The sequence below is a fragment of the Tursiops truncatus genome, chromosome 8 (genome assembly GCF_011762595.2).
Source record: "Tursiops truncatus isolate mTurTru1 chromosome 8, mTurTru1.mat.Y, whole genome shotgun sequence".
NCBI lineage: Eukaryota > Metazoa > Chordata > Mammalia > Artiodactyla > Delphinidae > Tursiops > Tursiops truncatus.
The window spans coordinates 59,113,213-59,139,796 of record NC_047041.1 but is presented as its reverse complement, the minus strand read 5'-3'; the positions used below and the strand labels follow the sequence as shown (position 1 = coordinate 59,139,796).

The 26,584-nt window shown below is 41.1% G+C and overlaps 2 protein-coding genes across 15 annotated transcripts in view; one reads left to right on the top strand and one right to left on the bottom strand.

The window, feature by feature from the left end:
• The window catches only part of PGAP2 (post-GPI attachment to proteins 2), a 33,232-nt gene extending 29,559 nt beyond the window's left edge, over nt 1-3,673 (bottom strand). Inside the window, exon 1 of the mRNA XM_073808546.1 lies at nt 3,558-3,673. The gene's annotated coding sequence lies outside the window, so the exon portion shown is untranslated. The remainder of the gene's footprint in view (nt 1-3,557) is intronic.
• Nucleotides 3,674-3,952: 279 nt separating this feature from the next.
• NUP98 (nucleoporin 98 and 96 precursor) overlaps nt 3,953-26,584 on the top strand; it is a 105,717-nt gene continuing 83,085 nt past the window's right edge. For 12 of the 14 annotated variants that reach the window (XM_033862405.2, XM_033862404.2, XM_033862406.2 and 9 more), the window contains exons 1-6: nt 17,807-17,901; nt 20,813-20,914; nt 21,022-21,198; nt 22,749-22,888; nt 24,555-24,662; nt 25,713-25,893. In XM_033862405.2, the coding sequence (XP_033718296.1) occupies nt 17,826-17,901; nt 20,813-20,914; nt 21,022-21,198; nt 22,749-22,888; nt 24,555-24,662; nt 25,713-25,893 (784 nt within the window). In that variant the 5' untranslated portion in view covers nt 17,807-17,825. Of the gene's footprint in view, nt 4,151-17,806; nt 17,902-20,812; nt 20,915-21,021; nt 21,199-22,748; nt 22,889-24,554; nt 24,663-25,712; nt 25,894-26,584 lie in introns of those variants that run through there. The other 2 variants (XM_033862397.2, XM_033862399.2) reach the window with 2 other exon arrangements.

The window sequence follows — 26,584 nt, the reverse complement described above, 5'->3', positions numbered from 1 at the left end:
ATGCAGGAATAAAAATGAAGTAATCCAAAAGAATGCAAGAAAGGAGATTTAAATGGCCAATAAGCACGTGAAAAGATGGTCAACATCATTAGTCACCGGGGAAATGTATAAAAAAAACCACAGTGAGATGCCACTTCACACCACCTAGCATGGCTATAATTTAAAAAGAAAGAAAAAAGAAAATAACAAGTGTTGGCAAAGATGTGGCTGGCAGGAATGTAAAATGGTACAGCCAGTTTGGAAAACAGTTTGGCAGCTCCTCAAGAAGCTAAATATAGAGTTACTATATGACCCTGCAAATCCACTCCTAGGTATAAACACAAGAGAATTGAAAACACATGTCCACAAAAAACTTTTACATGAATGTCCATAGCAGTACTATTCATAGTGGAATAATGGAATAATCATTATTCATGATGAAACAACTCAAATGCCATCCAACTCATGACTGTATAAACAAAATATGGTATATTCATAAAATGGAATATTATTCTCCTATAAAAATGGGTGAAACTTTGAAACATCATGATAAGTGAAAGAAGTCAGACACAAAGGCCACGTATTTTATGATTCCATTTATATGAAGTGTCCAGAGTAGGCAAATCCATTGAGACAGAAAGTGTACTAGTAAATTGCCAGGAGCTGGGGGGAAGGGGGAGATGGGGAATGATTGCTAATGGGCCTGGGGTTTCTTCTGGGATTATGAAAATGTTCTGGAATTATATAGTGGTGGTAGTTGCACAACCTTGTGAATATACTAAAAACCTCTGAATTGTACACTTCAAATGGGTGAATGTTATATTATGCAAATTATATCTCAATTTTTAAAAAAAAATCTGGCAAAGAGCTTGGCCTCAGTAAATGGCAGTTATTTTTACCAAAAAAAAAATTTTTTTTAAAAAGCACAGAAACAGAACATCTGGGGCAAACAGAAAGTCTAAAATGTTAGATAAAATCCTAAATATACCAGTAAATTCGTTAAATGCAATTGACTAAATGCTCTAGTTAAAAGTCAGATATTCACACAAGATTTATATAAATCTAATTATATGTCATTTATAAACATCACCCTTCCTTATCAAGTTATAGGAAAAGAAGGAAATCAACATTTACTGCATGCTTACCATGTACCAAACAGGGGCCCAGTCCTTTGCAAATTTCATGATCTTATTTGACCTTCACAAGCACCTTATGAAACAGAAATTATTGTGCCCACTTTGTAGACAATGAAACTGGTGCACAGAACAATTAAATAATTTGTGCAAGGTCTAAAAAGTAGTAGATCTAGGACTTGAACTTAGATCTGTTTGAATCTAACTCTGCTGCTCTTTCCAATGTACCATATAAGAAATTTAGAATCATCTCTCTGGAAGGAAGTCTCGTGTTCTTTTATAATTCTGCAGTCCTTACAGGTCTCTATCCTCCCTGGGCATCAATCCTTCAGAGCTGCATAGAGTGAGTTCTCAGGGCATGTGTGAGAGAGACTGGAAGCTTCCAGGACAGAAATGGACTTTGCTTAGCTCTGTCTCTCTTGGCCACGGCAGAGTGTTGAGCGGTGGACATCTCTGGGCTCCTAATGCCCAGGACAGAGCTTGGCTCAGCAAGCTTTTGAGAACATGCACCAAATTCCTTGGCTTTAGAGGAGAAGAAGGCAGATGATGACAATCAAAAGGGGTATTATGAGAATTAGGCAGAGTAAGACTATGTGGGCCTAGGAAGCCCTGGTCCACAAAGAAGTCCTTCCTGGGGCAGAAGTCCCTGGGAATGATGAGCTTGTAGGCCACATGCCTGCCAGAGTACCTAACAAGAGGTCCTTCTACTTAGAAATCACCATGATCACAGGAAACTCCTCCCTGGAGCACTCCTTGTCCAGTGTCTCTCCCTCCAGTCTTCCAATAAGTATACACTACTTAAGGGACCCAACTCCTGCACACCTGCTAGTACTCTGGACTAAATACACTCACTCACACAAGACATATTTCTGAGCTCCTTTTCTGTGTCAGAATCCATGTCTTAGAATATTTAGAATGGGAATTCCTTAACATTTTTAAAGAATACAAATAATATCTATCATTTATTGAGGGTACCTGTGTACCAGTTACCATATGCCTCAGCTCATTTAATTCTCACAACTCTGTGAGGCAAGTACAATTATTACCCCCATTTTACAGACAAGGAAACTGAGTTTCAGAGGGGTTAAGAAATTTGCCCAAAGTTCATACAGTTAATACATGGTTGGGCTCAGATTTAAACCCAGGGTTCTCTGACTCAAAAGTCCCATACTTCTTTTCTATTTAAGAAAATAATTCTCTCATTCATGCATCAAACATTTAATGCACACCTATGCTGTGTGGCTGGCCTTAGGGACATCAGAATAAATAAGCAGAGGAGAGCCTTAAACAGAGCTGGGTTTGAGGATTGGAAGGTGAGAAATCAAAGGTTCAGGAGGGCAGTGAGGAAGCTACTGTAACTCTCCAGGGAGACCTAATGACTTTCTGATGCTGAATATAGGCAAGGGAGGGTGGAGGGAAAGGAGTGATGTTTGGATGGAGTAGTTGGGGAAAGGTGTCTGGAGTCAGATGTTTAGCTTTCCTATTTGACCATCCACATATTTATTTTTTTCTTTCTTCAAGCACCTACTGAACATCTACAATGCACTAGGTTTCTTCCATCCATTATCTTATTTTACCTTTACTACCAGATCACTCCACTTTTTTTTTTTTTTAACATCTTTATTGGAGTATAACTGCTTTACAATGGTGTGTTCACTTTTTGACTAAGTAACTCTAATCCCTTGCCACCACTGAAAACCCAGAGTGATTTAAGTTTATCCATGTTTTGGGCAGGGCCCATTTCAATTTTGTAGATATGTCCCAGGAGGAGGGGGTGGTGGAGCGGTAATCCTAATAGGTTTTGCTTTCTGAACACAGTCCCTGCTATTTTGTGTGGGACCCACAGTCACTAGATCTAGTTTCTAGAACATGCTCAACCCACCCCCTTGAGATATCAGGCTTCTGCTCCGGGCTAGGCCTTGAGGGAAAGGAACACCAACTTGAAAATGAAGCTCTGGCCTTCAAGAGCCCGGCACCAGAAGATAGGAAAGTAAATAACAGAATACAAAGTAACAAGGCTGTAACAGAGGCCTGCCCAAGCATTACTCCAACTAGCTGTGAGAGATCCCATAGAAGCGGGAACATTTCAACTAGACTTTAAGAATAAGTAGGGGTTCCTAAAGTGCAGGTGGGAAAGAAGTTCCGAGAATTGTCATTTGTACCAAACTCTAAGCTGAACCATTCCCTTAAGGCACCTCTAATGTTCCTAACGTCCATTCTAGGGATTCAGAGAGGGAAAGGTTGTGTTGGGGTTGGCATGGGTCAGGAGACAAGGAGGCCAGGTTTGCGGGCCTCGGAGCAGCTGCAGGTGAGCTACGCAGATAGACCTCCTAGGAGGTCCCTCCAGCTCCGCACGTGGTCTGGCCAGGAAGTAAGGGCAAGACAACGGGGTAGCTTTCCCGTCACAGCCCGAGGACTGGGGAAAAGTAAGGGTAGAATAGTTACCATGCCATCCTGGAGCCTTCACTCTGATTGGCCCGAGCATCAGCAACCCGAGTCTCTCCGCTCCAAAGAAGGGGGCGGAGCCTCAGCATAGCGTCATCACTCTTCTCCCCTCCCCCCGCCCGATGTAGCCACTCACCAGCCTACCTCTAGGGGCCCTTGTGACGTCACGACTCCCTCCCAGCCAACCGCGGCGGCGAGGGGCCGTACTTCATGTCCCTCCCACTGCCCCTCCCGCTTCCTCCCCCTAATTCCTTCCGTCCCTCCTCTTCCCCCTCTCCAGCCTCCCAAAGACAGCCCTCACGTTCGGTTTCAAAAGACTCTAGGTCCAATGCATAACAGGGTGGGCCTAGAGTGGCGGCGGTATCTGCCAATGAGCAGACAGCGAGGGCGGAGCGCCCGCAGCGAGCCTCTGACGGCAGGCGGCGTGTGACGCAGTCGGGCCCTCTGCGCGCTGCGCCCGAAGCGGCGGTCGGTAGCGGAGGTGGTGGCGGCGGCGACGGTTTTGTGGCGGCCGCGCGCTGCTCTCTGAGCGGCGGGTGGCAGACGGGCCTAGGCCCTCACTCCTGACACTTCCCGTCCCCCACCGCATCGCGGTAAGTCGGGAGCCGGGGTGGTGGCGGCCGGGGACCGGCAGGCTCCACCTCCTCTCAGGGCGGGCGGGTTCGCGGGGAGTCCCAGGCCCTCTCCGCGCCCGAGTCTCGAGCCGGGGCGCGCACCTTCTGCCCTGAGGGAGGGGGCGGGGCCCGCGACCCTGCGGCCCCGAGGCCCAGCTTTTCGGGCTCCGGGAAGGAGTCGCTATCGGTGGGATCTGGGCCCTGGGGTCTCGCGTTGCAGCCTACGTTGAGGGGCGTCCCTTTAGCTGGTTGTACTCATTCATTTGCCGGGCGGTGGTTAGGTGGGCCGGCCCTTTGCTGGGGCAGCGCCTTGAGACCCTGAGTACGGTTTTCCCAGCACTTCTCTGACCATCGTGCGGGATGGACTTTATGTGCCTTGGCTTCTCCAAGGGGAAATTTGCAGCCCCAGGGGAGTGTGAGTGCGTCGGGAGTTTGTTACCTTTTTAAAACAGTATCTGAGAATTAAGGTCGGTTTAATGGAGTGAAAGCTTATTTTCTCTTCTCCCACGTGTTCCACGTAAAGCTAGACGAGGTGAGGTTTTTGAATTACTATCGCCATAAGGACCTTAGAAATTAAGCCAATCCCCCTACTCTACGTTAAATGCAAGTTCTATAGGTGGAGAAACCGAGGCCTAGAGAAGAAACAGGATTAGCCAATGCTACATCTGACTCAGTGTAGAAATTTTTCTACTACACTGCCCGCCCTGGGTGTTCCAGCCTCCCATTACTGAGGATTCCCTTTGGAAGAGTGGAGGGGTTAAGGTAGGGACATGGATAGTTAGGAGCAGACCTAGTCTTCAATAGCGTTTCCGATTTAGTTACTACCAGCTCTGTTCGTGGTAAGGCAGACGCTTCATTAGTTCACCTAGACTATGAGAACTAAACTTACAAGTTGGTTAAAGAATGTTAGTTATGTTATGTATTGGAAATGAATCGGTAAAACTACATGTCATTGGCTAGTTTCCTGTCCCAGGTCTGAAATTTTTATTTGTGACAGCTGCTGGGGACTCAGAAGAAAGAGTCCAGTTAATGAACTACAGCAATATTGCAATAGAAAACCAGAAATATGGACAAGATTTAGAAAGGTACACAGCAGTCATTTTGTATTTCTTGTACCTCGGAACTCATAGCGCCTCTCTTACTGAATTCGAAAATTGTAGTAGAATGAAATGAGAAGATTAAACTATTTTGGGAGAAGAAGCTAACTGGAAGAAAGAAAGAAAAGAGCAGTGATCATCCCCTATGACAGTCTTATAAATTCAGAAGGAAACACTTGTTGACTGAGTGAGTGACAGATGGTGTGTTTGGAACTTGATCGAAGAAGTTAGGATATTTAAAAAACAAACCAGAAGTTGGACAGGAAGGAGGTACTGGGAAATAATTTGATAAGGTTATTTTTTGACTCTTCATTGAGATTTGATGAAGGACACTTTGGTCTGTTCACATAAGTCAGATTGTCACTTTCCTCTTGTTTAGATGACGAAGCAAAAACTGAAAAATATATGTAAGAGCAGAAGAGAACTGTAGTCTTAATACTAAGAGGTGAACAGGGTATGTTTTCTGTGACATGTTCTCTTCTGGGAAGCCTTTCCTGGCGTTCTTTCCCCTGCAAGCTTCCGTAACACTTATTTGATACTTCTATTTATAGCACAAATCATTTTGTATTTTAGCTGTGTCTTTTTATTAGACTGGTAAAAAAATTTTTGACTTTGTATTCAGTTTGCTTAGCACAGAGTAGGCCCGCAGTAAGTGTGCTTGCCTGAATGGATAAACAGATATGGAGGAGTTAAGCCTAAAAATAGTCTATGAAGAGGCTGGGTATTTGTGTACTCCTGAAATACGGGGCCCAGATAAGAGGACCCATACCATTCGTGTGATACACCGTACTTTGGTACCTGACTTTATTCATGTCCACTTGCTCCTGGATAACTAAGAACAAGCACAACTTTTAGGGAACCAAGTTCATAGCTTGGAAAAAATCAGTAATATTACTTTATTGTGATTTTTTATAGTAGCAATTAACCTTAGGAAGAAAGGGGTAGTAGTACTGATATTTAATTTCCAGTAAATAAAGAGCACATCTGCAATTATGCAATTTGTCCAAAGTTTAGGAGATTAAGAAATTTAGAGATTTACCAGTAGGTATTAGAGACAAAGTATGTAAACAGCGTTTCTTAAGAACTTGGTGCATTCTGTGTGTTTGGAATTGAACCTAAGTATTTGGCATTTGTGTATTGTAGTATTTTACCCATAAGGTACTCATAACACCCCCTCCCTAAGTTGTAACAACCAAGAATGTCTCCAAACATTGTCACATGTTACCTGGGAGGCAAAACTGCCCCTGAGTGAGACCACTGCTCTAGAGAAAACGTTCCCAGTATTTCAGTAAAAAAATCTTACCTTTATCATGTCTGGTCTATGCTTGTGGAGTCCGCTAATAAGTTGCATCTGGTTGAAACTGTTCTCGAAAACCCTTAAATTGTCAGAATCTGGTATGGGAAGCTGAAAAGCTAAGAGTCCTAGAGTCACTTTCTTTAGTTTCTCCTTTCATTTCTGTGGTAACCTCCCTTCCTCTGAGATAGGAGAAATCAAAGTCCTGTTTGAAAGGAGATAGGTTGTTGGGTAAATAGAGCAATATTTATTTGTTTTTGTGGAAGAGGGCAAAAAAGAGCTTGTAGTTGAATTGATACAATTAAATGTGATGCTCTGTGATTCCATTCTCTTTCCATTTCACTGATACACGACCTGCCACATGAATCGGAGGTCTTGTCCCATTGTACTGACTCTGAGAATTTAATAAACACTGAGAATTATTTGCCACATTTTAAGAGTTTGTACTTAATTCAGTGTACTGCGAAACAATTGTAATTTTTTAGTAGAGAAATAAAAATGATTTCTTAAAGTATAGGTGTAATTAGCTAAGTCTGGTACTAAGAGTTAGTTTAAGCTGGGAGGTAGTAGGGTAAATTGGAAGGTGTGAAACTGGAGTCAGACGATTAGAAGGAGGCTCTAGCAATGGTCTAGCAGTTCTCAAAGTTTGAGGTCTTGGGACTCCTTTATGCTTCTAAGAATTATTGCGGACTCTGAACAGCTAGAAACTGAAACTAATATTTGAAAGATTTATTGATTTAAAAAATACTCTTACGAAAAGTTACTAAAAAATTTAGTGACAACAGTGGCATTGTTTTACATTTTTGCAAATCTTTTTAATGTCTGGCTTAATAGAAGATCACTGAATTTGCAGATCTTTTGCATTCAGATGGTCGGTATGTTGTTTTAGTTGAAGTATGTGAAGAAATCCAGCCTTATACAGATACATAGTATTTGGAAAAAGGAGTGTTCTAATGACCTCTTCAAATAATTGTAGATTTCTCCTTTGACAGTACACTCAAACCTTCTTAAAGGTTTGTTGCAACATGGAATCTGAAACCATATCATTGAACTTTTGTACAATGTTACATTAAAATTCATTGGTCTGTCTTGCACTTTGAATGGGTGTTTGTTTACCTGTGCATGATTTTATGACATTATATATTGGTCATTAGGAATCATTGGTGCACTGAGTTACGCAGCTCTTCCAAATGTTGACAAATTTACAGTTGCTAATATTTCCACCCATTTCATCAGATAAATCTTTTAAGAATTGGGAAGTTGACAAGCTCATAGTGGTGTACACAAGTTTTCAATATTCCAATTTTCTCTTCAAATCTAAGTAACCATAGTTTGTCATTTATTCTTTGAAATAAAAATGGTGTTCCATTAAAAAAAAGTTGGTTCAGCTTTCTACTCAAAAGTAATCACCCAAGTGTTTTTCCTTGGGACAGCCATTGTATTTCAATATGTAGAAGTGCTTTTGAGTACTTCCCACTTCGTCCCCCCCAAATAATCACACAGTATTGAAAAGATGTGTACTGAAATGTCAAGCGTTAATACAATCCATAATTTTTACTGCTCCATCAAGGACATTTAAGTGAAAGTGGATTTTTTTTTTTTTTTTTTTTGCGGTATGCGGGCCTCTCACTGTTGTGGCCTCTCCCGTTGCGGAGCACAGGCTCCGGATGCGCAGGCTCAGCGGCCATGACTCATGGGCCCAGCCGCTCCGCGGCATGTGGGATCTTCCCGAACCGGGGCACGAACCCGTGTCCCCTGCATCGGCAGGTGGACTCTCAACCCCTGCGCCACCAGGGAAGCCCGAAAGTGGAGTTTTGTGTGTGCTATAAGTGGGTGGCAGTGAAGAATCCAGTGAGTATACAGTTTGGGGCCGTTGTCTTGTTTCATGCTCAGGTTCTAGGTGTAGAGGTCAGCACAGTTTTTTTTAAAAAGGCAAATAATATCTTAGGATTGTTATGAAAATGGTTTTGACTTCTTGGGCCCCCGAACAAGGTCTTGGGGACTTCTAGGAGCCTTTGGACCACAGTTTGAGAACCACTAATCTAGGGCAATGATTTTTCACACTGGTTCATACAGCTGTAAGCTTCTTTGAAAGGGTCAGCTGATGGGGTTCTACTGTGCCCCCACCCCTCTTTACTTCAGCCAGGGCAGCTTTTGTGCTTATGTCTGTTTTATGGAGTGGGTTCCATAGCTAACTATTTGAAAACCACTGATCAAGGGAAGAATAATCGAATGCCTGAATTAATCTGTTCAGGAAGGGAACAGTTCATCCTCCTTGAATACGTGTTGGAGTCACTCATCATCACACCTTTGTTTAGACCTCCATGTGCTTCTTTTACACAAAGATTACTAGTATCTGCCCCCCGAACCCTTCTTGCTGGAATAAGCTTCTTAAGAAATAGGCAAATGGTTTTGTAAATTAAAAAGGTGAGTAGTTGGGAATGAGGCTAGAGATGTGAAAGGAGCAGAAGTGAATGAATGATCCAGAGTGACTCGGTATATTGTGTGGGGAGGTAATTGTTTTCATTGTTTGCAGTGGTGCTTTACAGTTGTGTTAAGTGGTCAGTAGATGACACTGAAGTATTGGGAAATAAGTCATATTATGTATGGAGTTCTAGCTAGGCATTGATCAATCAAGGTTTAGAGTGGGGGGAAATTATTACATTTTTCTAATTAAAAATATTGTAAAACTAAACACAAACCTGCTTTTGAGGAACTCTAGTTTGAGACAACTTTGTCCTCCTAACAGTTCTTTGGTGTAGGCTGTATAATCCCTATTGTTCAGATGTATCAACAGAAATTGAGATCTGAGGTTGAATATCATGACTTAACTGCAATTACACAGTAGCAAGTAGCAGCGGTTTTTTATTCCTCTTTTACCTTTTTATTTTGAATTAATTTTAGATTTACAGAGAACTGCAAACATACTAAGTGGCAGAGAGTTTTTAATATAGATTTGTCTCTAAAGCTAATGTATTCTTCACTACTTCAGTTTGTAAAATGAGTGTTATGTTAAGGGGATGAAAAAATGCTACTCAGCACTATGAGGAAGGAGCTGTATTAGACACTGTGGATTATTTCAAGTTAATTTTACACACGAATGGGAGAAATGAAGCAAAATCAAGATGCTTTTTACCAGGGCAGCAAACAACTCATATACTCAAGTGGCAGGTATAACAGCAAATATATTGCATAACTAAAAACAGCTGGGAGGCATTACTTTATGTAATAGGGGTTGGAAAGGGGGAGGGGGAGGGGAAGTATTTTTATACTGATAAGAGTCTGAAGGGTCTAATCTGGGACAGTCATGTGAAGCAGGTGAGGCTTGAGCAGCAATTTTTAGAAAGAAAAGGGAACATAGTATTTAGAGAGAAGAATGAATGTTCTAACAAGGGGAATGGCTTGATCTGGGGATTAATCATAGGAAGGATACTGTAAAACAAGTGGATAGTTTTGCTGGGCTATATTATTAGGTGATTAAGATTAGGCCAATCTCTTTTACCTGGAATTCTCCCCAACTCCCATCCCTCCTCTCTCATCCAAGGCAAAAATTAGTATTTTTCTATTCAGTTTATCTGTGATGATAATTCCTGTCTTTTTAAGTACTTTTGTGAAGATTAGATGAGAGACTATATGAAAAAGTACTTTGTAAGCTGGAAAGTACTATACTAGTCCATTTGTCTAACAGATATTTAGTGTTTTTGCTCTTTACTGAGTTTGATACAAAGGAACTCAGTGAAGTGGAAAGAAAAAATTACTTCCCATTTGTGTGACTTTCTGTTGTCAGAGAGCAGCAGGCTTGCTTAGTCATTCAGATAGCACTTAAAGTTGGCAGTTGACTGGGTGTTACCATGTTTCAGGGTCTGTCCACCACTTTTCTGGAAGAAAACAGTTTTGTCATTGTGCCCAGAGTTCACAAAGCTCACGAAAATTGGACATCAGTTTATTGAGCTTTAGTTGGGACGGTGGGAGAATACTGGACTACTGTTAACCTGTCATTAAGGCTACCTCTTTCTTATATCTCACAGTCTGAATTATTAATTAGAAGATTGAGCATAGAGAACAGTAAATTTAAGGACATTGTCTCTTTCTGTATAACACTATTTCATTTTTATTTTTTCTTTCTAAATATGTCTTTTTTTAATTTTAAGGGGAAATTGAATAAATTGAAATAGTTGAAAGACACTTTTATTGGGCTGCATTGGGTCTTTGGTGCTGTGCCTGGGCTTTCTCTAGTTGCGGCGAGCAGGGGCTACTCTTCGTTAAGGTGCACAGGCTTCTCTCATTGAGGTGGCTTCTCTTGTTGCAAAGCACGGGCTCTAGGCGTGTGGGCTTCAGTAGTTGTGGTGTGCAGGCTCAGTAGTTGTGGTACATGGGCTTAGTTGCTCCGTGGCATGTGGGATCTTCCCGGACCAGGGCTCGAACCCGTGTCCACTGCGTTGGCAGGTGGATTCTTAACTACTGCGCCACCAGGGACGTCCCTCTAAATATGTCTTACACCAAAAAAAATTGCAACGAGTGTAAGTCAGTCCATCCATAGAGGAAGTGGTTAATCTTTGTAGGAAAGTTCATAGAAGCCACGGTGATAACCTTATGAATTGTCAGTCCCTGAGAGAGATTACCTTCCTGGTGACTAGAACTCCCATGTTTGCCAGAGAAGTGTCTCTTTCTCCTGATAGTGCTGGATCAATACTGCCAAATTTTGGTCTTATAGGTTCCCTATTTGTAATGAATGTAAAGTCGTTTCCCTTTAGTTGTCAGTGTTCTTTCTTAAGGAGGACTCTAGGAGCATAGCTTCTGGAGTAAATAATAACTTTGTGATCTTCGGCAAGTTATTTCTGTCTCAATTTCCCCATTTGTAAAATAAGGATAAGAATAACTACCTTATTGGATTTTTGGGAGGTTTATAAGAGAATTCATTAAAAAGCACTTAGGACTTCCCTGGTGGCGCAGTGATTAAGAATCCGCCTGCTAGGGCTTCCCTGGTGGCGCAGTGGTTGGGAGTCCGCCTGCCGATGCAGGGGACACGGGTTCGTGCCCCGGTCCGGGAGGATCCCACATGCCGCGGAGCGGCTGGGCCCGAGCCATGGCCGCTGAGCCTGTGTGTCCGGAGCCTGTGCTCTGCAACGGGAGAGGCCGCAACAGTGAGAGGCCCGCGTACCGAAAAAAAATTAAAAAAAAAAAAGAATCCGCCTGCCAGAATAAAGACGCAGACATAGAGAATGAACTTGAGGACACTGGGAGGGGGAAGGGTAAGCTGGGACGAAGTGAGAGAGTAGCATGGACATATATACACTACCAAATGTAAAATAGATAGCTAGTGGGAAGCAGCCGCATAGCACAGGGAGATCAGCTTGGTGCTTTGTGTCCACCTAGAGGGGTGGGATAGGGAGGGTGGGAGGGAGACGCAAGAGGGAGGAAATATGGGGATATATGTATAGCTGATTCACTTTGTTATATAGCAGAAACTAACACACCATTGTAAAGCAGTTATACTCCAATAAAGATGTTAATTTAAAACAGAAAAAAAAAGAATCTGCCTGCCAATGCAGGGAGCAGGGGTTCAACCCTGGTCCGGGAAGATCCCACATGCCTCGGAGCAACTAAGCCCGTGTGCACAACTGCTGAGCCTGCACTCTAGAGCCTGCGACGCAAGTACTGAGTCCGCGTGCCTAGAACCTGTGCTCTGCAACAAGAGAAGCCACTGCAATGAGAAGCCTGCGCACCGCAACGAAGACTAAAGAAAGCCCGCGCGCAGCAACGAAGACCCAACGCAGCCATAAATAAGTGAATAGAATTTTTTTAAAAAAGCACTTAGAACAGCCCTTGGGACACAGTAGGAACTTAAGTATTAGCTAGTATTATTTACTCTAGGAGGGTTTTAGTTTGGGCCAGGTTAATGTATTTGAAAGGATAAAGACTTGAATATGTGCTATTCCTTTAAACTTGAATGAATTTAGAAGTTCCACACATTTCAGTCTCTAGGATTACTTCTTTCTCTTTTTTTTTTTTTTTTTTTTTTTGCGTTATGTGGGCCTCTCACTGTCGTGGCCTCTCTCGTTGCGGAGCACAGGCTCCGGACATGCTGGCTCAGCGGCCATGGCTTATGGGCCTAGCCGCTCTGCGGCATGTGGGATCTTCCTGGACCAGGGCACGAACCCGTGTCCCCTGCATCAGCAGGTGGACTCTCAACCACTGCGCCACCAGGGAAGCCCTTCTTTCTCTTTTTTGAATAGATTTTTTAATGGAAGTAGAGAGTTAGTGCAAATATCTGCATCCTCTAGATCTTTTGTTATTGTTAATAGAGGAAGTAAACATTACAGAAAAGTTTGGGTCCTTTGAATCTCTGCCCCATGCCTCATTTCCATTCCTCTCCCCAGAGGCAACCACCTTCATCTATTTTAGTAACCAGTCTCCCTCTTTTACTTTTACTATGTATATTTGTATCCATAAATAACAGTGTATTACCTTTTCTATTTTACAGAAAGAATCTGCCAAATGTATCTTTTTCAACTTCCTTTTTTTCATTAAACATCTTTTACTTGGAATAATTCTCATAGGGTAACTTTGTTCAAATGTTCTGGTGGTGCCTTACTCTTGATACACCATATTCTGGGTACATACTTAGCAGAATGCTCTGATTCACTCCTTTAATTGTGTAATTTAATGTTAATGACATCACTACATAATAAACTGTTAAGTACATTTATTATATGTTTATCATATGAGGGAAACTGAGCTTGGTGTTGAGATACAAGGCCAGATAGGAGAGGTATGCAAATAACGCATTCTTACCTGTGCACCTTTCTTTTGCTTTCCCTCTCTTCTCTTTCTAATCCCTTAAGACCTAGTTCGCATTCTAAGTCATCAGGAATTTTTCCTCACAGTTCTCGCCCATTTTCCTGCCTAATTTTGACTTCTTACTTCTTGGCAATTACATGCTCTTTGAGTTCTTAATGTGTGGGTTCTTTCTCTGATTATATCAGAAGTTACAAACTCAAAACCTGTTGGGGCCAGGCAGCTGATGGAGATGAATGATACTGGGTGGGTATTGTGGCACATTAGAGTATGGCTATGACCAAAAGAGACAGTTCCTACTAAGCTCCAGACTCTTACTGCCATGAAGTGATTATAATCCTAGTCTGCTTAATCATTTTTCTGACATATCCCTATTTTAAATGTTATCAGCTAGATTGACAATATATATATATACCTAAACATTTCAAAATACATACATACATATGTATGTGTATAATATACCGTGTGTGTGTGTGTGTGTATGTATGTATATATAACAGGCCAAAGAAGTGTCTGGTGGTTGTATCCAGCCATTGTGTGATCTCTTCCCTTTAGCAACCTCTGAATTAAATGATAAATTCTACCAAGAATCTTTCCTTTCATGGCTTCCTTTTGTTGTGAGAATTAATCTAGCATAATTTTAAGTTAGAAGGTACTTCTAAAGTAACTTGATCATGGGACTTCCCTAGTGGTCCAGCAGTTAAGACTCTATACTCCCAGTGCAGGGGGCCCCCGGTTCGATCCCTGGTCAAAGAACTAGATCCCGCATGCTGCAACTAAGACCCGGTGCAGCCAAATAAATAAATTAAAAAAAAAAAAAAAAGTAACTTGATCATTTAGACTGTGTTTTAAAGGCACATTCGTGATGATTATCATTAATTTGGAAAATGAGTACATCTGTGTTTCAGACCCGTTGTTACATTTTGGGATAGTAAACAAATGGTACTATTCCTACCTTAAAGGAGTTGATTACGTATTGAGGGGATCGTTGGGGGAGGTTGAGAGGTTGACTTCCTTGGGAAGCAGCCACTGACTTGGAGATAATCCTGCATGAGTTTTATTAGAGAGTGAGCTTGGGATCACCATCTGTGGGAGAGAAGGAAGCAGAAATGAGCTGAGGAAGAAATTGAATTGTGATCTTAATGAAGGCCTCAACCAATCCATGGAGAGTATGAAGCTAGAATCACCCTTCAGAGTTACCCTAAGGTGGAGCAAAGGTGCCTGGCTTTTGGATATGGTCTATCCTCCGGAGATGATCTGACCTTGGGTGAGGCAGCTCTCAGCTGTTCTGAAGAGGGCCGACAGCTGAGGGCAATCTTTTGGTAGTACTTCTCAGCAGCTAGGACAACAAATCCTTGAGTCCCAAAGGGAGATCTGTGTAGTTGGTGTTATCACAGGTCCACTATGGAGTCAAGATAGTTATGTGTAAACAAATCATAATGTGCCATGGAAGCCCAAAGGAATGACTAATTGCTAAAGGGAGTTTGAGAAGGCTTATAGAAGAGATGTCATTTGAACTAGGTTTTGAAGAATGAATTAGTACGTTGTTTGGTAGGGGCGGTGGGGGGGGCATTTCTCATGAGTCACTGACATTTCATAGCATATTCAGGAAATTGATTTGTTTGAAGAGCAAAGGGTTTAATGTATTAGCCATTCTTTAATTTCTAACGATCATGATAAAAATAATGAGGCTGTTTCCAAAATCTTGGTTGGCTTCCATGGTGATAGTTTTTAAAAAAAACACTTAGAATCCCAGTGTGATCAGGCTTGAGGCTAAACCAGGCTCATCCTTGCCAGAACCAAAAAGATAGGCTGAGCTTGAGTGAGAAGCTTTTTTTCCAGGAGTCTAAATTGGATTTGGTCCCTGTATTGTCCTTGTTCTTGGGTCTGGAACAGATGAATTTCCTTAATATACAGCACATGTTCTTTTTTTTTTTTTTTTGCGTTATGTGGGCCTCTCACTGTCGTGGCCTCTCTCGTTGCAGAGCACAGGCTCTGGACGTGCTGGCTCAGCGGCCATGGCTTATGGGCCTAGCCGCTCCGCGGCATGTGGGATCTTCCCGGACCGGGGCACGAACCCGTGTCCCCTGCATCGGCAGGTGGACTCTCAACCACTGCGCCACCAGGGAAGCCCACAGCACATGTTCTTGCTTGTTTCTTAGTATCTTCCATCCTAGGATTGAAGGTGTCCATGGGAAGTCAGAGGTTAAACTGGGGATCTACCACTTATCACTTCTTTGACCTTGGGGAAACTTGCTGAACACCTGATCCTGTTTCCATACGATCCTTTTAGGGTTGTTGAGATAATATATAAGGGCTTGTAAACTGTGAGGTGTTTCTCAGGATATTTTATTACTACTTAAAATCCTTTGTGGAATGTATGTGTGATACTAGGTTTTTATGTTAGGATAAGACTGTTTAAAATCAAATTTTGATTGCTAGAAGTTGTGGGTTTGGTCTGTAGAACCTAGTGCCACTGAAACCCTAATTAACACTAAAATCTTCTATATGAGGACAGATTTCATAGAGAAAAACTATTAACTAGGCTTTTGCATCCTGACATGTCAGCTGTATGGAAGATGTCAGATTTACACGAATAGATTGCTATTTGTGGGGTCAAATAAGAAAACAAATGGCAGATTTAGCATGATAACAATATTACAACTCAGTTTTTACCTTACTGGTGACAGGTCAAAAAATTTAGTCAGCAGATAAAGTGGATTTAGTTGGGGCTGTGACCCAAGACTGCAGTGTGAGAGAGAGTACAATCAAAATGAGTTGGTCCAGACATCTGACCCCTAGCATAACTGTCAATTCTGAATCAACTGTTGAAAAGCAAAACAATAGTACTTCCAAGAATATTTCCCCTGGAAGGGAGAGTCACCAGTTAATATGGTAAAGGTCCAGTCTGTCACTTTGTGACACCTGATAAATTGGGAAGGCAGGAAACTTCAAGCAGATCTCATTACTGAAAGAGAAATGATGATTACCTGAAATATAGCCTCCAGTTCCAAGGGAATGCGTTAGAGTCACTTGAGGAGCCTTTCAAAATGCAAATGTCTACATCCCAATCCTGGACATTTTGGTTTCTGACTTCTGGAATGGGGCCTAGAGGCTTGTACTTTGAAAAGCTTGCCATCTAATTCTGATGTGGCCTTCTTGAACCACTGGTTTCAGTGAGCTTTGTTTAATTGAAGGAGTTATTAAATTCCTGGATGTTAGGATAAAGAACTAAGTGCTGGAATTTTTTTTCTAGGGGAACACAGGGGGCAGAATGTTGCTTTCTATAAAAAGCATTTCTTATTTCACCTTTTTTTCCAGTGTTGCACAAAATGTTTTGGATGTTAGAATACCAAAGTGCTAATGGGACACTGGAATATTGTGGGTGGGGCACACCTCAACATGTTATTGATATATGAATGAGGCATATGATTTTACTAGAAGAAAAAAACTACTTCGTTATGTGTAAATAATAAAAAAGCCATCATGCCTGTTATAAAATCCAAACAAACATGATTGACTATTTTCTGAGTTTTCATATTTAAAGTAGTTTACTCATTATTTTCTTGTCTGCTGGCAGGTAAGTGGTAGCAGATGTCCTAAGTTTAAGGAAAATTTATAGAGGGGGAAAGTGTTTACTTCTTTAGTAAACTATACCTTTACCTTGTTTTCATTCAGATCTAGGTGGGGGAAGTCAAACTTCATTTTTGTACTTGTTGGAACTTTGGTCCAATTCATTAAGTGTGCCTGGGTGTATAGTTTGGATACTGGAGGGGACTCATTCATATGCAGTGGGGGTTTTGACCAAAGGTTTTCTGTAATATTCCCAGAAGAAGTAGAAGATAGATAAGCAGGGGACCATAGAGAGTAGTGTTAAGAAGTAATCTCAAAAAGAATGTCAGGGCACCAGAATCTCTGGGATTTAGAGATGGGAGGAGGAGGTGTGTGTATAGTTTGAAGAACAATATTACATCATTTTATATACAAGCAAATGGGGGGGAAACTTTACAATGCAAACTGTTGAAACTAAAGCCTGACAAAAATTTTAGCTTCTCAGGTGGTTGGGATAAGAGAATATCCTTGTAATTTTTAATGGGTATTCTGCATAACTTACTACGTGGGACATACCAAAATCTGGTATAGTAGACCTGAAATCTTTATTAAAGGGGGGCTTAGGTTTTTCAAAAAGGTCGAAAAACATTGTTTTAAAGGGATGGTTGTTGGTGGGATATGAAGTTTAACTTCACATTATGGTACTAATTCATTTCAGCTCAACTTTACAAAGTCTGTTTTATCATATAGAGTTTTAGGATATTGAATGAGAGTGAACGTTATGCTGTAGTTTGAATAGACCTAACTAAATTTGTAGAATGATATCTTTTTCTGAAAAAAATTCCATTGCATTCTGTGGTCTTTAAAAAGTGATAATTTTTTTCTTCTTTCCAGCTTTCTGAAGATTTCGAAGATGTTTAATAAGTCATTTGGAACACCCTTTGGGGGTGGCACCGGTGGCTTTGGCACAGCTTCAACATTTGGGCAGAGTAAGTTTTAAAAAATAACAAATGAGGGAGAAAAATCTTCAGCTATTATTAAGAATAAATCCACTCCAGTAGTTTTAGATAGGAATTAATTTATGCTTTGGTCTTTATAATAACTTTGAAAAATGACCAGGATATGATCTTGTTAAAATTTTCTAAAAAAAAGAAATAAGTTCTGAGTTTTCATGGTTTTCTGATCATCAGTAGAAGGTATTTAAAGTATTGTTATTAATTGGCTCTTTTGGCAGAAATTTATAATTTGTTACTAATTTTCAGACCAGGAAATCCTTTTTTAAATATTGAAGTCTAAAATGCAATTATTGGGACTTCCCTGGTGGCCCAGTGGTAAAGAATCCGCCTTACAATGCAGGGGACGCGGGTTCGATCCCTGGTCAGGGAACAAAGATCCCACATGCCGCGGGGCAGCTAAGCCCGCGTGCCAGAGCTTGCACGCCTCAACTAGAGAGGCTGTGTGCCACAAGCTGCAGAGCCCACATGCTCTGGAACCTGCACGCCACAACTAGAGAGAAGCGCGTTTGCTGCAATGAAGAGCCCACGAGCTGCAGCAATGATCCCGTGTGCCGCAACTAAGACCCAACACAGCCAAAAATAAATAAATAAATCTTTAAAAAAATGAAATGCAATTATTGAGGGACATCCTGGCAGTCCAGTGGTTAAGATGCCCTGCTTCCACTGCAAGGGGCCTGGGTTGGATCCCTGGTCGGGGAACTAAGATCCCTCATGCTGCGTGGCCAAAAAAATAAAATAAAATAAAATGCAGTTACTGAATAACAGCTCTGAGATTTGCTCTGTGAATAAGAAACAACGGTTAAAATGTAAGAGTCCCTAATTCCCACCAGTCCTCTTGAGATCCATTTCCCCTTCCATTCCACATGGCACTAGTTGCCTATAGCACCCCTTACTCACTTTTAAACTTTTTGTTAAAAATTTATACTTAAACACAAAAACAGAAGGAATGGTATAACAAACTCTCATGTACTTATTTCCCAGTTTCAGCTATCAGCATTTTCCCGATCTTGTTTTTATCCCTCTCTCTCTTTTTTTTTTTTTAACGGTACACGCGGGCCTCTCACTGTTGTGGCCTCTCCCGTTGTGGAGCACAGGCTCTGGACGTGCAGGCTCAGCGGCCATAGCTCACAGGCCTAGCCGCTCTGCGGCATGTGGGATCTTCCCGGACTGGGGCACAAACCCGTGTCCCCTGCATCGGCAGGCAGAGTCTCAGCCACTGCGCCACCAAGGAAGCCCTATCCCTCTCTTTTTAAGTGGAGCATCTGAACAGTTTTTTAATGGAAATCCCAGGAACTTTAATTCATGAAGATTTTTAAAAAGCGTAACTACCAAACCTCAATCATTCCTAACAAAAATATTAGAGAAAATTTTTACAAGTGACCCCTGACCTTTTCTTAAACTATTTTATATATCTAGGTCCTTGATTTTTAACCAAGAGTGCCCACCAGGTGGATTCTTAACCACTGGACCACCAGGGAAGTCCAGAGTCACTTTTTTTTTTTAATTAATTTATTTATTTTTGGCTGAGGTGGGTCTTTGTAGCTGCATGTGGGCTTTCTCCAGTAGCGGTGAGCAGGGGCTACTCTTCATTGCCGTGTATGGGCTTCTCAGTGCGGTGGCTTCTCTTGTTACGGAGCACGGGCTCTAGGCACGTGGGCTTCAGTAGTTGCGGCACACAGGCTCAGTGGTTGTGGCTCATGGGCTCTAGAGCGCAGCCTCCGTAGTTGTGGCGCACGGGCTTAGTTGCCCTGCGACATGTGGGATCTTCCCAGACCGGGGATCGAACCCGTGTCTCCTGAATTGGCAGGTGGATTCTCAACCATTGCGCCACCAGGGAAGCCCCCAGAGTCACTTAAAAAAAAAATTTTTTTTTTATTGAAATATACTTGATTTACAATGTTGTGTTAGTTTCTGGTATATAGCAGCATGATTCAGTTATACACACATATTTTTTCAGATTCTTTCCCATTATAGTTCATTTTATAAGATATTGACTACATTAATAGTTCCCTGTGCTATACAGTAGGACCTTGTTGTTTATCTCAGAGTCACTCTTGGAGGTTTGTTCCCGAAATATATATATCCCATCATAGAACTATGGAATTAGAATCTCTGGGATTGGAAGTTGAACATGTGTATTTTGAAAACTTCCCAGGTCATTCTGATGTGCTCCTCTAATTAAGGACCATTCATCCCAGAGACTGTAGAGTGTACGGTGTCTGGAGAAAATTTTAACAGTTTTTTGTTTCTTTTGGTTTTTTTTTTTGTTTTGTTTTTTGGCTGCGTTGGGTCTTCGTTGCTGTGCGTGGGCTTTCTCTAGTTGCGGTGAGCAGGGGCTACTCTTTGTTGCGGTGCGCAGGCTTCTCATTGCGGTGGCTTCTCTTGTTGCGGATCACGGGCTCTAGGCACATGGGCTTCTGTAGTTGTGACTCGCGGGCCCTAGAGTGCAGGCTCAGTAGTTGGGGCGCACGGGTTTAGTTGCTCGGCGGCATGTGGGATCTTCCTGGACTGGGCTCGAACCCGTGTCCCCTGCATTGGCAGGTGGATTCTTAACCACTGTGCCACCAGGAAACCCAAATTTTGATTATTTTTGTCTGTAGTTCATAGTAGCTTGGCACTTTTTTTTTTAAACCTATCAACATCTTTAACTTATTGAAAAGCTATAAGCTTTTTAACTTTGTTTCCTTACTTTACCCAGGACAATGAATAAAGTGTGGCTTAATATCAGCTCTGTTATAAGTAGTCTGATGGAATTTTGAAAAAATAGTTTTTGGATTAGACCAGTGGTCCTGTTCAAATGCAGAATGTTAAGAAATATTAAAATCCTCTTTCATTGGGCCACCTGGTTTAGATTTTATTCTGACCCTGGATTTTGCTTTATCAGATACTGGTTTTGGCACTACTAGTGGAGGGGCATTTGGAACATCTGCATTTGGTTCTAGCAACAATACCGGAGGCCTGTTTGGAAATTCACAGACCAAACCAGGTAGGGGCTTTATTTGGAATACAGTTGGTTTATTCATAGCTGGTATAGGGCTTCACTTAGTGACTCCAGTCTGTTTAACCCTTTTTTTCCCCTCTCTATCTCTTCAGGAGGCTTATTTGGTACCAATTCATTTAGCCAGCCAGCTACCTCCACAAGCAGTGGCTTTGGGTTTGGCACATCAACAGGAACATCAAACAGCTTGTTTGGAACTGCAAGCACAGGGACCAGTCTCTTCTCATCCCAGAACAATGCCTTTGCACAAAATAAACCAACAGGCTTTGGGAGTAAGTAGTAAATCATTGGATTTCTGCATCTAACAATTTGATTTGCTTATTGAATGTGTTCTCTCTTCTCCTTTTCCCTGTGTTCACCCACCTCCTTTTCTCACCACATAGCAAAAACATGGGGAGAGGAAAACTCAAAATGGTATTGAAAAGTTTAATAGGCTGGAAGGGAAGGGGTACATCTCTTCAAGAATGGAAGTCTGAGGGGCACTGGTATTTAAGGAATATGCAGAGGAAGAGGTACCTGATATAGAATGACCAGAGAATAAGATGAAAAGCCAGGTCAGAGTACTGTCATAGGTGTCAAGAAGGGAGAATTTCAAGGAGAAATATGTGTAGTTAACTGTAGTATACTGCAGGGGCACCTTCCTGCCTTTGTTCCGCTTTTGGTTTGAAGAGACTGAAGCAGGAATGGTAAGTACTGGATGTGACATGGTTACTCCTCCATTCCTTAGCCATGGCAGGTGTTTTTAATTGATGGCTTCTTTCTCTTTAAGTCTAAATGTGGCCCAGGGATACTTCACCACACAGTTCTTTGAGGCAGAAACACTGCTAGTTGCACAGGTGTGCCCTGTGAGTTGATGCCATTCCCAGCACTGGTATGGTAGAATAAGTAAGTTAGCCAGCTATCAGTATTTTACAAAGGGAAAGTTGTTTGAGGGGATGTTGAAATATTTAACCATGACAATATAAAATGCAATCTAAAATACTAATTCAAAAGACATATGCCTATTTACTTTATATATTAGGACATGTTTTTAGAAAAGAAATAGTATGACTGCCAGTGAGAAATCACATTCCTCTTAACTTGGTATTAGGATGTCACTTAATATTAAATATTGGCAAATAACTTTGTATTGCTTACTGCTATTTCTGGTACCATATGTGTAATTTCTTTAGAAGTAGTGTCTTATATTTTGAAGAATACATTCCTTAGATTACAGTTAAATTCTCTGTTATGTATTTTTTTTTAAATTCAGCTATTTGGGAAAGTAGATTTATTTCTATAAATGACCAACATGCCTACTAATTTTTCTAAATTATTTTTCTGGGTGAAATTTTATATTAACCTATGTGTGGTTACCCTAATGGGACCATTTGTTTGTTTTAAACGTTTTGGTTATATGTGGGTGTTTGTAATAATATATGTAAATAAAATATACTGTGACTCTTGTTCAGGTCTGTTGTGGTAAGGCATTGTCAGAAAGACAAGTTCATTGAGCATCTGGTCTTACCAAGAGAAATAAGATAAAATATTTAATGAAACAATACTATTTCTTCTAACTTGTTGTTTAAGTATGCCCAAGGACTTTACAGACACTTAGCTGACTAAAGATTCAGATTTTGTTTCACGTCAAAGTTGTGAGCCTAGAACTGTGTGTGTCTGTATGAAATATCTGTTTGAAGGTACTTGCTAGGGAGATTGGAAAGATAGAAAACCTGAGGATTTGGAAGTAATGCTGCTCTAATGCCACAGGCCAATTCCAAGATAGCTTACAGATTCTTAAATTCTTTACTGTTACCATCCCATTTTTCTTTCTAATTTATAGATTTTGGAACAAGTACCAGCAGTGGGGGACTTTTTGGAACTACAAATACCACCTCTAATCCTTTTGGTAGCACATCTGGCTCCCTCTTTGGGCCAAGTAGTTTTACAGCTGCTCCTACTGGGACTACTATTAAGTTTAACGTAAGTATTGTCTTTCGATCTTTGTGTAATATTTTTGTCTCCTGTATGTTTTTTTGTAGGAGGAATCATAACATTTCTTCTCTTTCCATTTATGCATAGCTTAGTCTCACTCTTCCTGAAATATGTGTTAAGAACAATATCTGGGAATAGTTGTATAGTAGACAGGAAGAGTCATGAAACATAAATCTAGATTATAATTTATATTTGAATTATGCTCAAACCAATTAAATTTGTATTCACAAGGCTGATTACAGTAGTAGTTGATTACAGTTCCCTGATGGCTTAGTGGTTAGAATTCCAGGCTTTCACTGTCGTGGCCCGGGTTCAATCCCTGGTTAGGGAACTGAGATTCCACAAGCCTTGTGGTGCAGCCAGAAAAAAGGAAATATCAGGTTGAGCTTGTATTTACTGTGTTCATTAATTGGCCTCTGAATCGTCAACCATTCTTTACAGAAGTAAAGAAGGAATGATGGGGCAAACTGTAAAAATCATTGAAAATAGGGCCTCCTTAAGGAGCTGTATGGAATAACTCATCAGTTTCTGTGTGCCAATTAGAAATAAAACTTTTGTGGTGAAATGACAAAATGAAGCAAATGAGTTTTGTGTTTTCTTCAGCTTTTTTGAGAGAAGTTTGATAGAGGGTTAGAATGAAAGATTCTGTTTATGAAAATACATGGAATACCACTTGATGTAAGATACTACTTGATGTGATTGTTTTGGAGATACTTAGGATAGGCTGGCAGTGCAGTTAGTCTAATGGAAATCTCTGGCAAATATAGGGATTGGCAAAACTTGTTAAAATTCTTCCAGAAAATGAAGAATTTCTTAGGCAGGGTGTTGAATTCATAATACTGAATTTAGAATCCTGAATTTAAAATAAAGTTAAATGTAAATGATAGAGAAAAATACTGTGTGTTGTCTCTTAGAAAGTACAGTAATTGAGAAAACTAACAATACAAGTAGGAATCTTTTTTTTTTTTTTTTTTGCGATATGCGGGCTTCTCACTGTTGTGGCCTCTCCCGTTGCGGAGCACAGGCTCCGGACGCGCAGGCTCAGCAGCCATGGCTCACGGGCCCAGCTGCTCTGCGGCATGTGGGATCTTCCCGGACCAGGGCACGAACCTGTGTCCCCTGCATCGGCAGGTGGACTCTCAACCACTGTGCCACCAGGGAAGACCCTAAGTAGGAATCTTTAGTTACCTAGTGCCTTTTGCCTCATAAGCTTATGGGGGAAAAACCAGGCTTCCATATTTCATAAATGCAACAATAGTCACAAAGCAGACACTTCAGAGCAGAGTAGGAATTAGAACTCAGAAATAGAGGTTTAAATGTATATATTAGGTAAATTGGATAAAGCTTCCCTTATGCATATATTATTAAGTGTATTTTAGTAGATAATTGAATGGCTTCGTTATGGGATTAATCCCTGGGTTTTTGATAACTGTTTCTGAGATTGACTTATGCAGATAACCTTGATACAGGGAGAGATCAAGAATGCAGTGTATTTAATCAAGCACTCTTAAAACTGTCCCGTTAAGTAAAGAACCTAGGGGACTGGTTATAGAGTTCAGTCGTTGAAGAATTGTGTCTGGGAGAGTAGGGTTATAAAGCTTGAACTTAAACGTTTTCTTTAGACTTTCAGATTTGCCTTTATCTTCCTTTGCAGCCTCCAACTGGTACAGATACTATGGTTAAAGCTGGAGTTAGCACTAACATCAGTACCAAGCACCAGTGTATTACTGCTATGAAAGAATATGAAAGCAAGTCCCTAGAGGTCAGTAAAATGCATTACAGAGTATCACCCTAACCTTTTGATTCTATTGGGAAGCAGCTTTTTAAAATGTTTTTGATTATTTTTTAGGATTTATGTAAAAAATTAACCAATTTTTTTTCATTAATACATTATTTATAGATATTTGTTGTTTTAGGCAAGGATGATATTCAGCTTGTATGTACGGGTATAGTTTTACTAATAGTCTATTCTGATTGGCTGTTGCTCATACTACACTGGGCAGTGTGTGCACATGCATGTGTTTTTAGTAAACTCATGCAAAGTCATAAGTGTGCAACACAATAAGTAAATCATTATCAGCATCCCTGATGTCCCCTTTGGGCCCTGCCCCCAGAGTCACAATCCTCCCCTTCCAAAGGTAACCACTATCCTGACTGCCCATGTTTTGCCCATTTTTGAATTTTACGTAGATGGGATCTTATATTACGTACTCTTAAATCTGTCTTTCAGCATTGTGATGTTTATCCATGTTGTTGTGCGAAGTTATAGGTTGTTCATTATCATTGTTGTGTGATAGTTCGTTGTACATTTTGACTGTCATCTCTGGTTGTTGCTGTTGCTTCTTTTACATCCCAGACTGTGCTTGCTTCTTTGGAGTATACAGAAACACCCTTACTTGTGAGACAAAACTGTTAAACTTTATCTCTTCTTTTCCTGAGTTTTCGGAATTCCTCAGAATCATCCATCTTTTAATCAGCTAATCTTTACATTTGGGGTGGGAGTAGATATTATTGTCTAAATGAAAGTATTATTGTCTATAGAAGAAAATTGAAATTTAAGATGTGGTTGGCTGGTCCTTTGGCCTGTAGTTTTATGGTAATTATGGTATGGATTTTATTTAATGTCCATTATACACTGTTGAAAGTGTTTTTCTGTAATGATAGTAAGTTAACCATTCCATAGTTTTCTGTTTTTTTAATCATGGTTCCTATGTGAACATAGAAATTGAATACTAAATGCAAGTATTATTTAGCCTCCTAAATAATTTTTTTGGCTGCATATTAATTTGGAATATGTTTTCACTTACTCTAGGAACTTCGTTTAGAGGATTATCAGGCCAACCGGAAAGGCCCGCAGAACCAGGTGGGAGCAGGTACCACGACTGGCTTGTTTGGGTCTTCTCCAGCCACCTCCAGTGCAACAGGACTCTTCAGTTCTTCCACTACAAATTCAGGCTTTGCCTATGGTCAGAACAAAACAGGCTTTGGAACTAGTAAGCACTTGACATCATGTTGGGCCATATTGAGGAGGGACAGATAGCTGAAAGTAAAACATAATTGTCATTTTTGTGCCTAAGTGCTATGGATAAAAATGATTCAGGGGTGCTAGAGGAATAGGAAATGCCTGGTATGTTTGTGGGGGGTGGGGAGAAATATAGTATTAAGTGCAGATGATTAAGAAGGGCTTCACTGATAGGTGGTGTTTGATCAGTGACCTATCTGAAGAAGGTGAAGCATAAAGCTATACAGATTTCTGGGGGAAGAATATTCCAGCTGGAGGAAACTAGAAGTCTAGAAATCCTGAGTTTTTGCCAAAGGGGAGAGGACAAGGGGAAGTACTGGAGGATATAGGGGAATATATGTATGTATATGTGTATATATATATATATATATATATATATATATTTTTTTTTTTTTTTTTTTGCGTTACGCGGGCCTCTCACTGTTGTGGCCTCTCCTGTTGCGGAGCACAGGCTCTGGACGCGCAGGCTCAGCAGCCACGGCTCACGGGCCCAGCCGCTCCGCAGCATGTGGGATCCTCTCGGACCAGGGCACGAACCCATGTCTCCTGCATCAGCAGGCAGACTCTCAACAACTGCGCCACCAGGGAAGCCCTAGGGGAATATATTTTATAGGCCTTTGTGGGCCAGTGTCAAGATCTGAATTTTTATTTGAGTCAGGAAG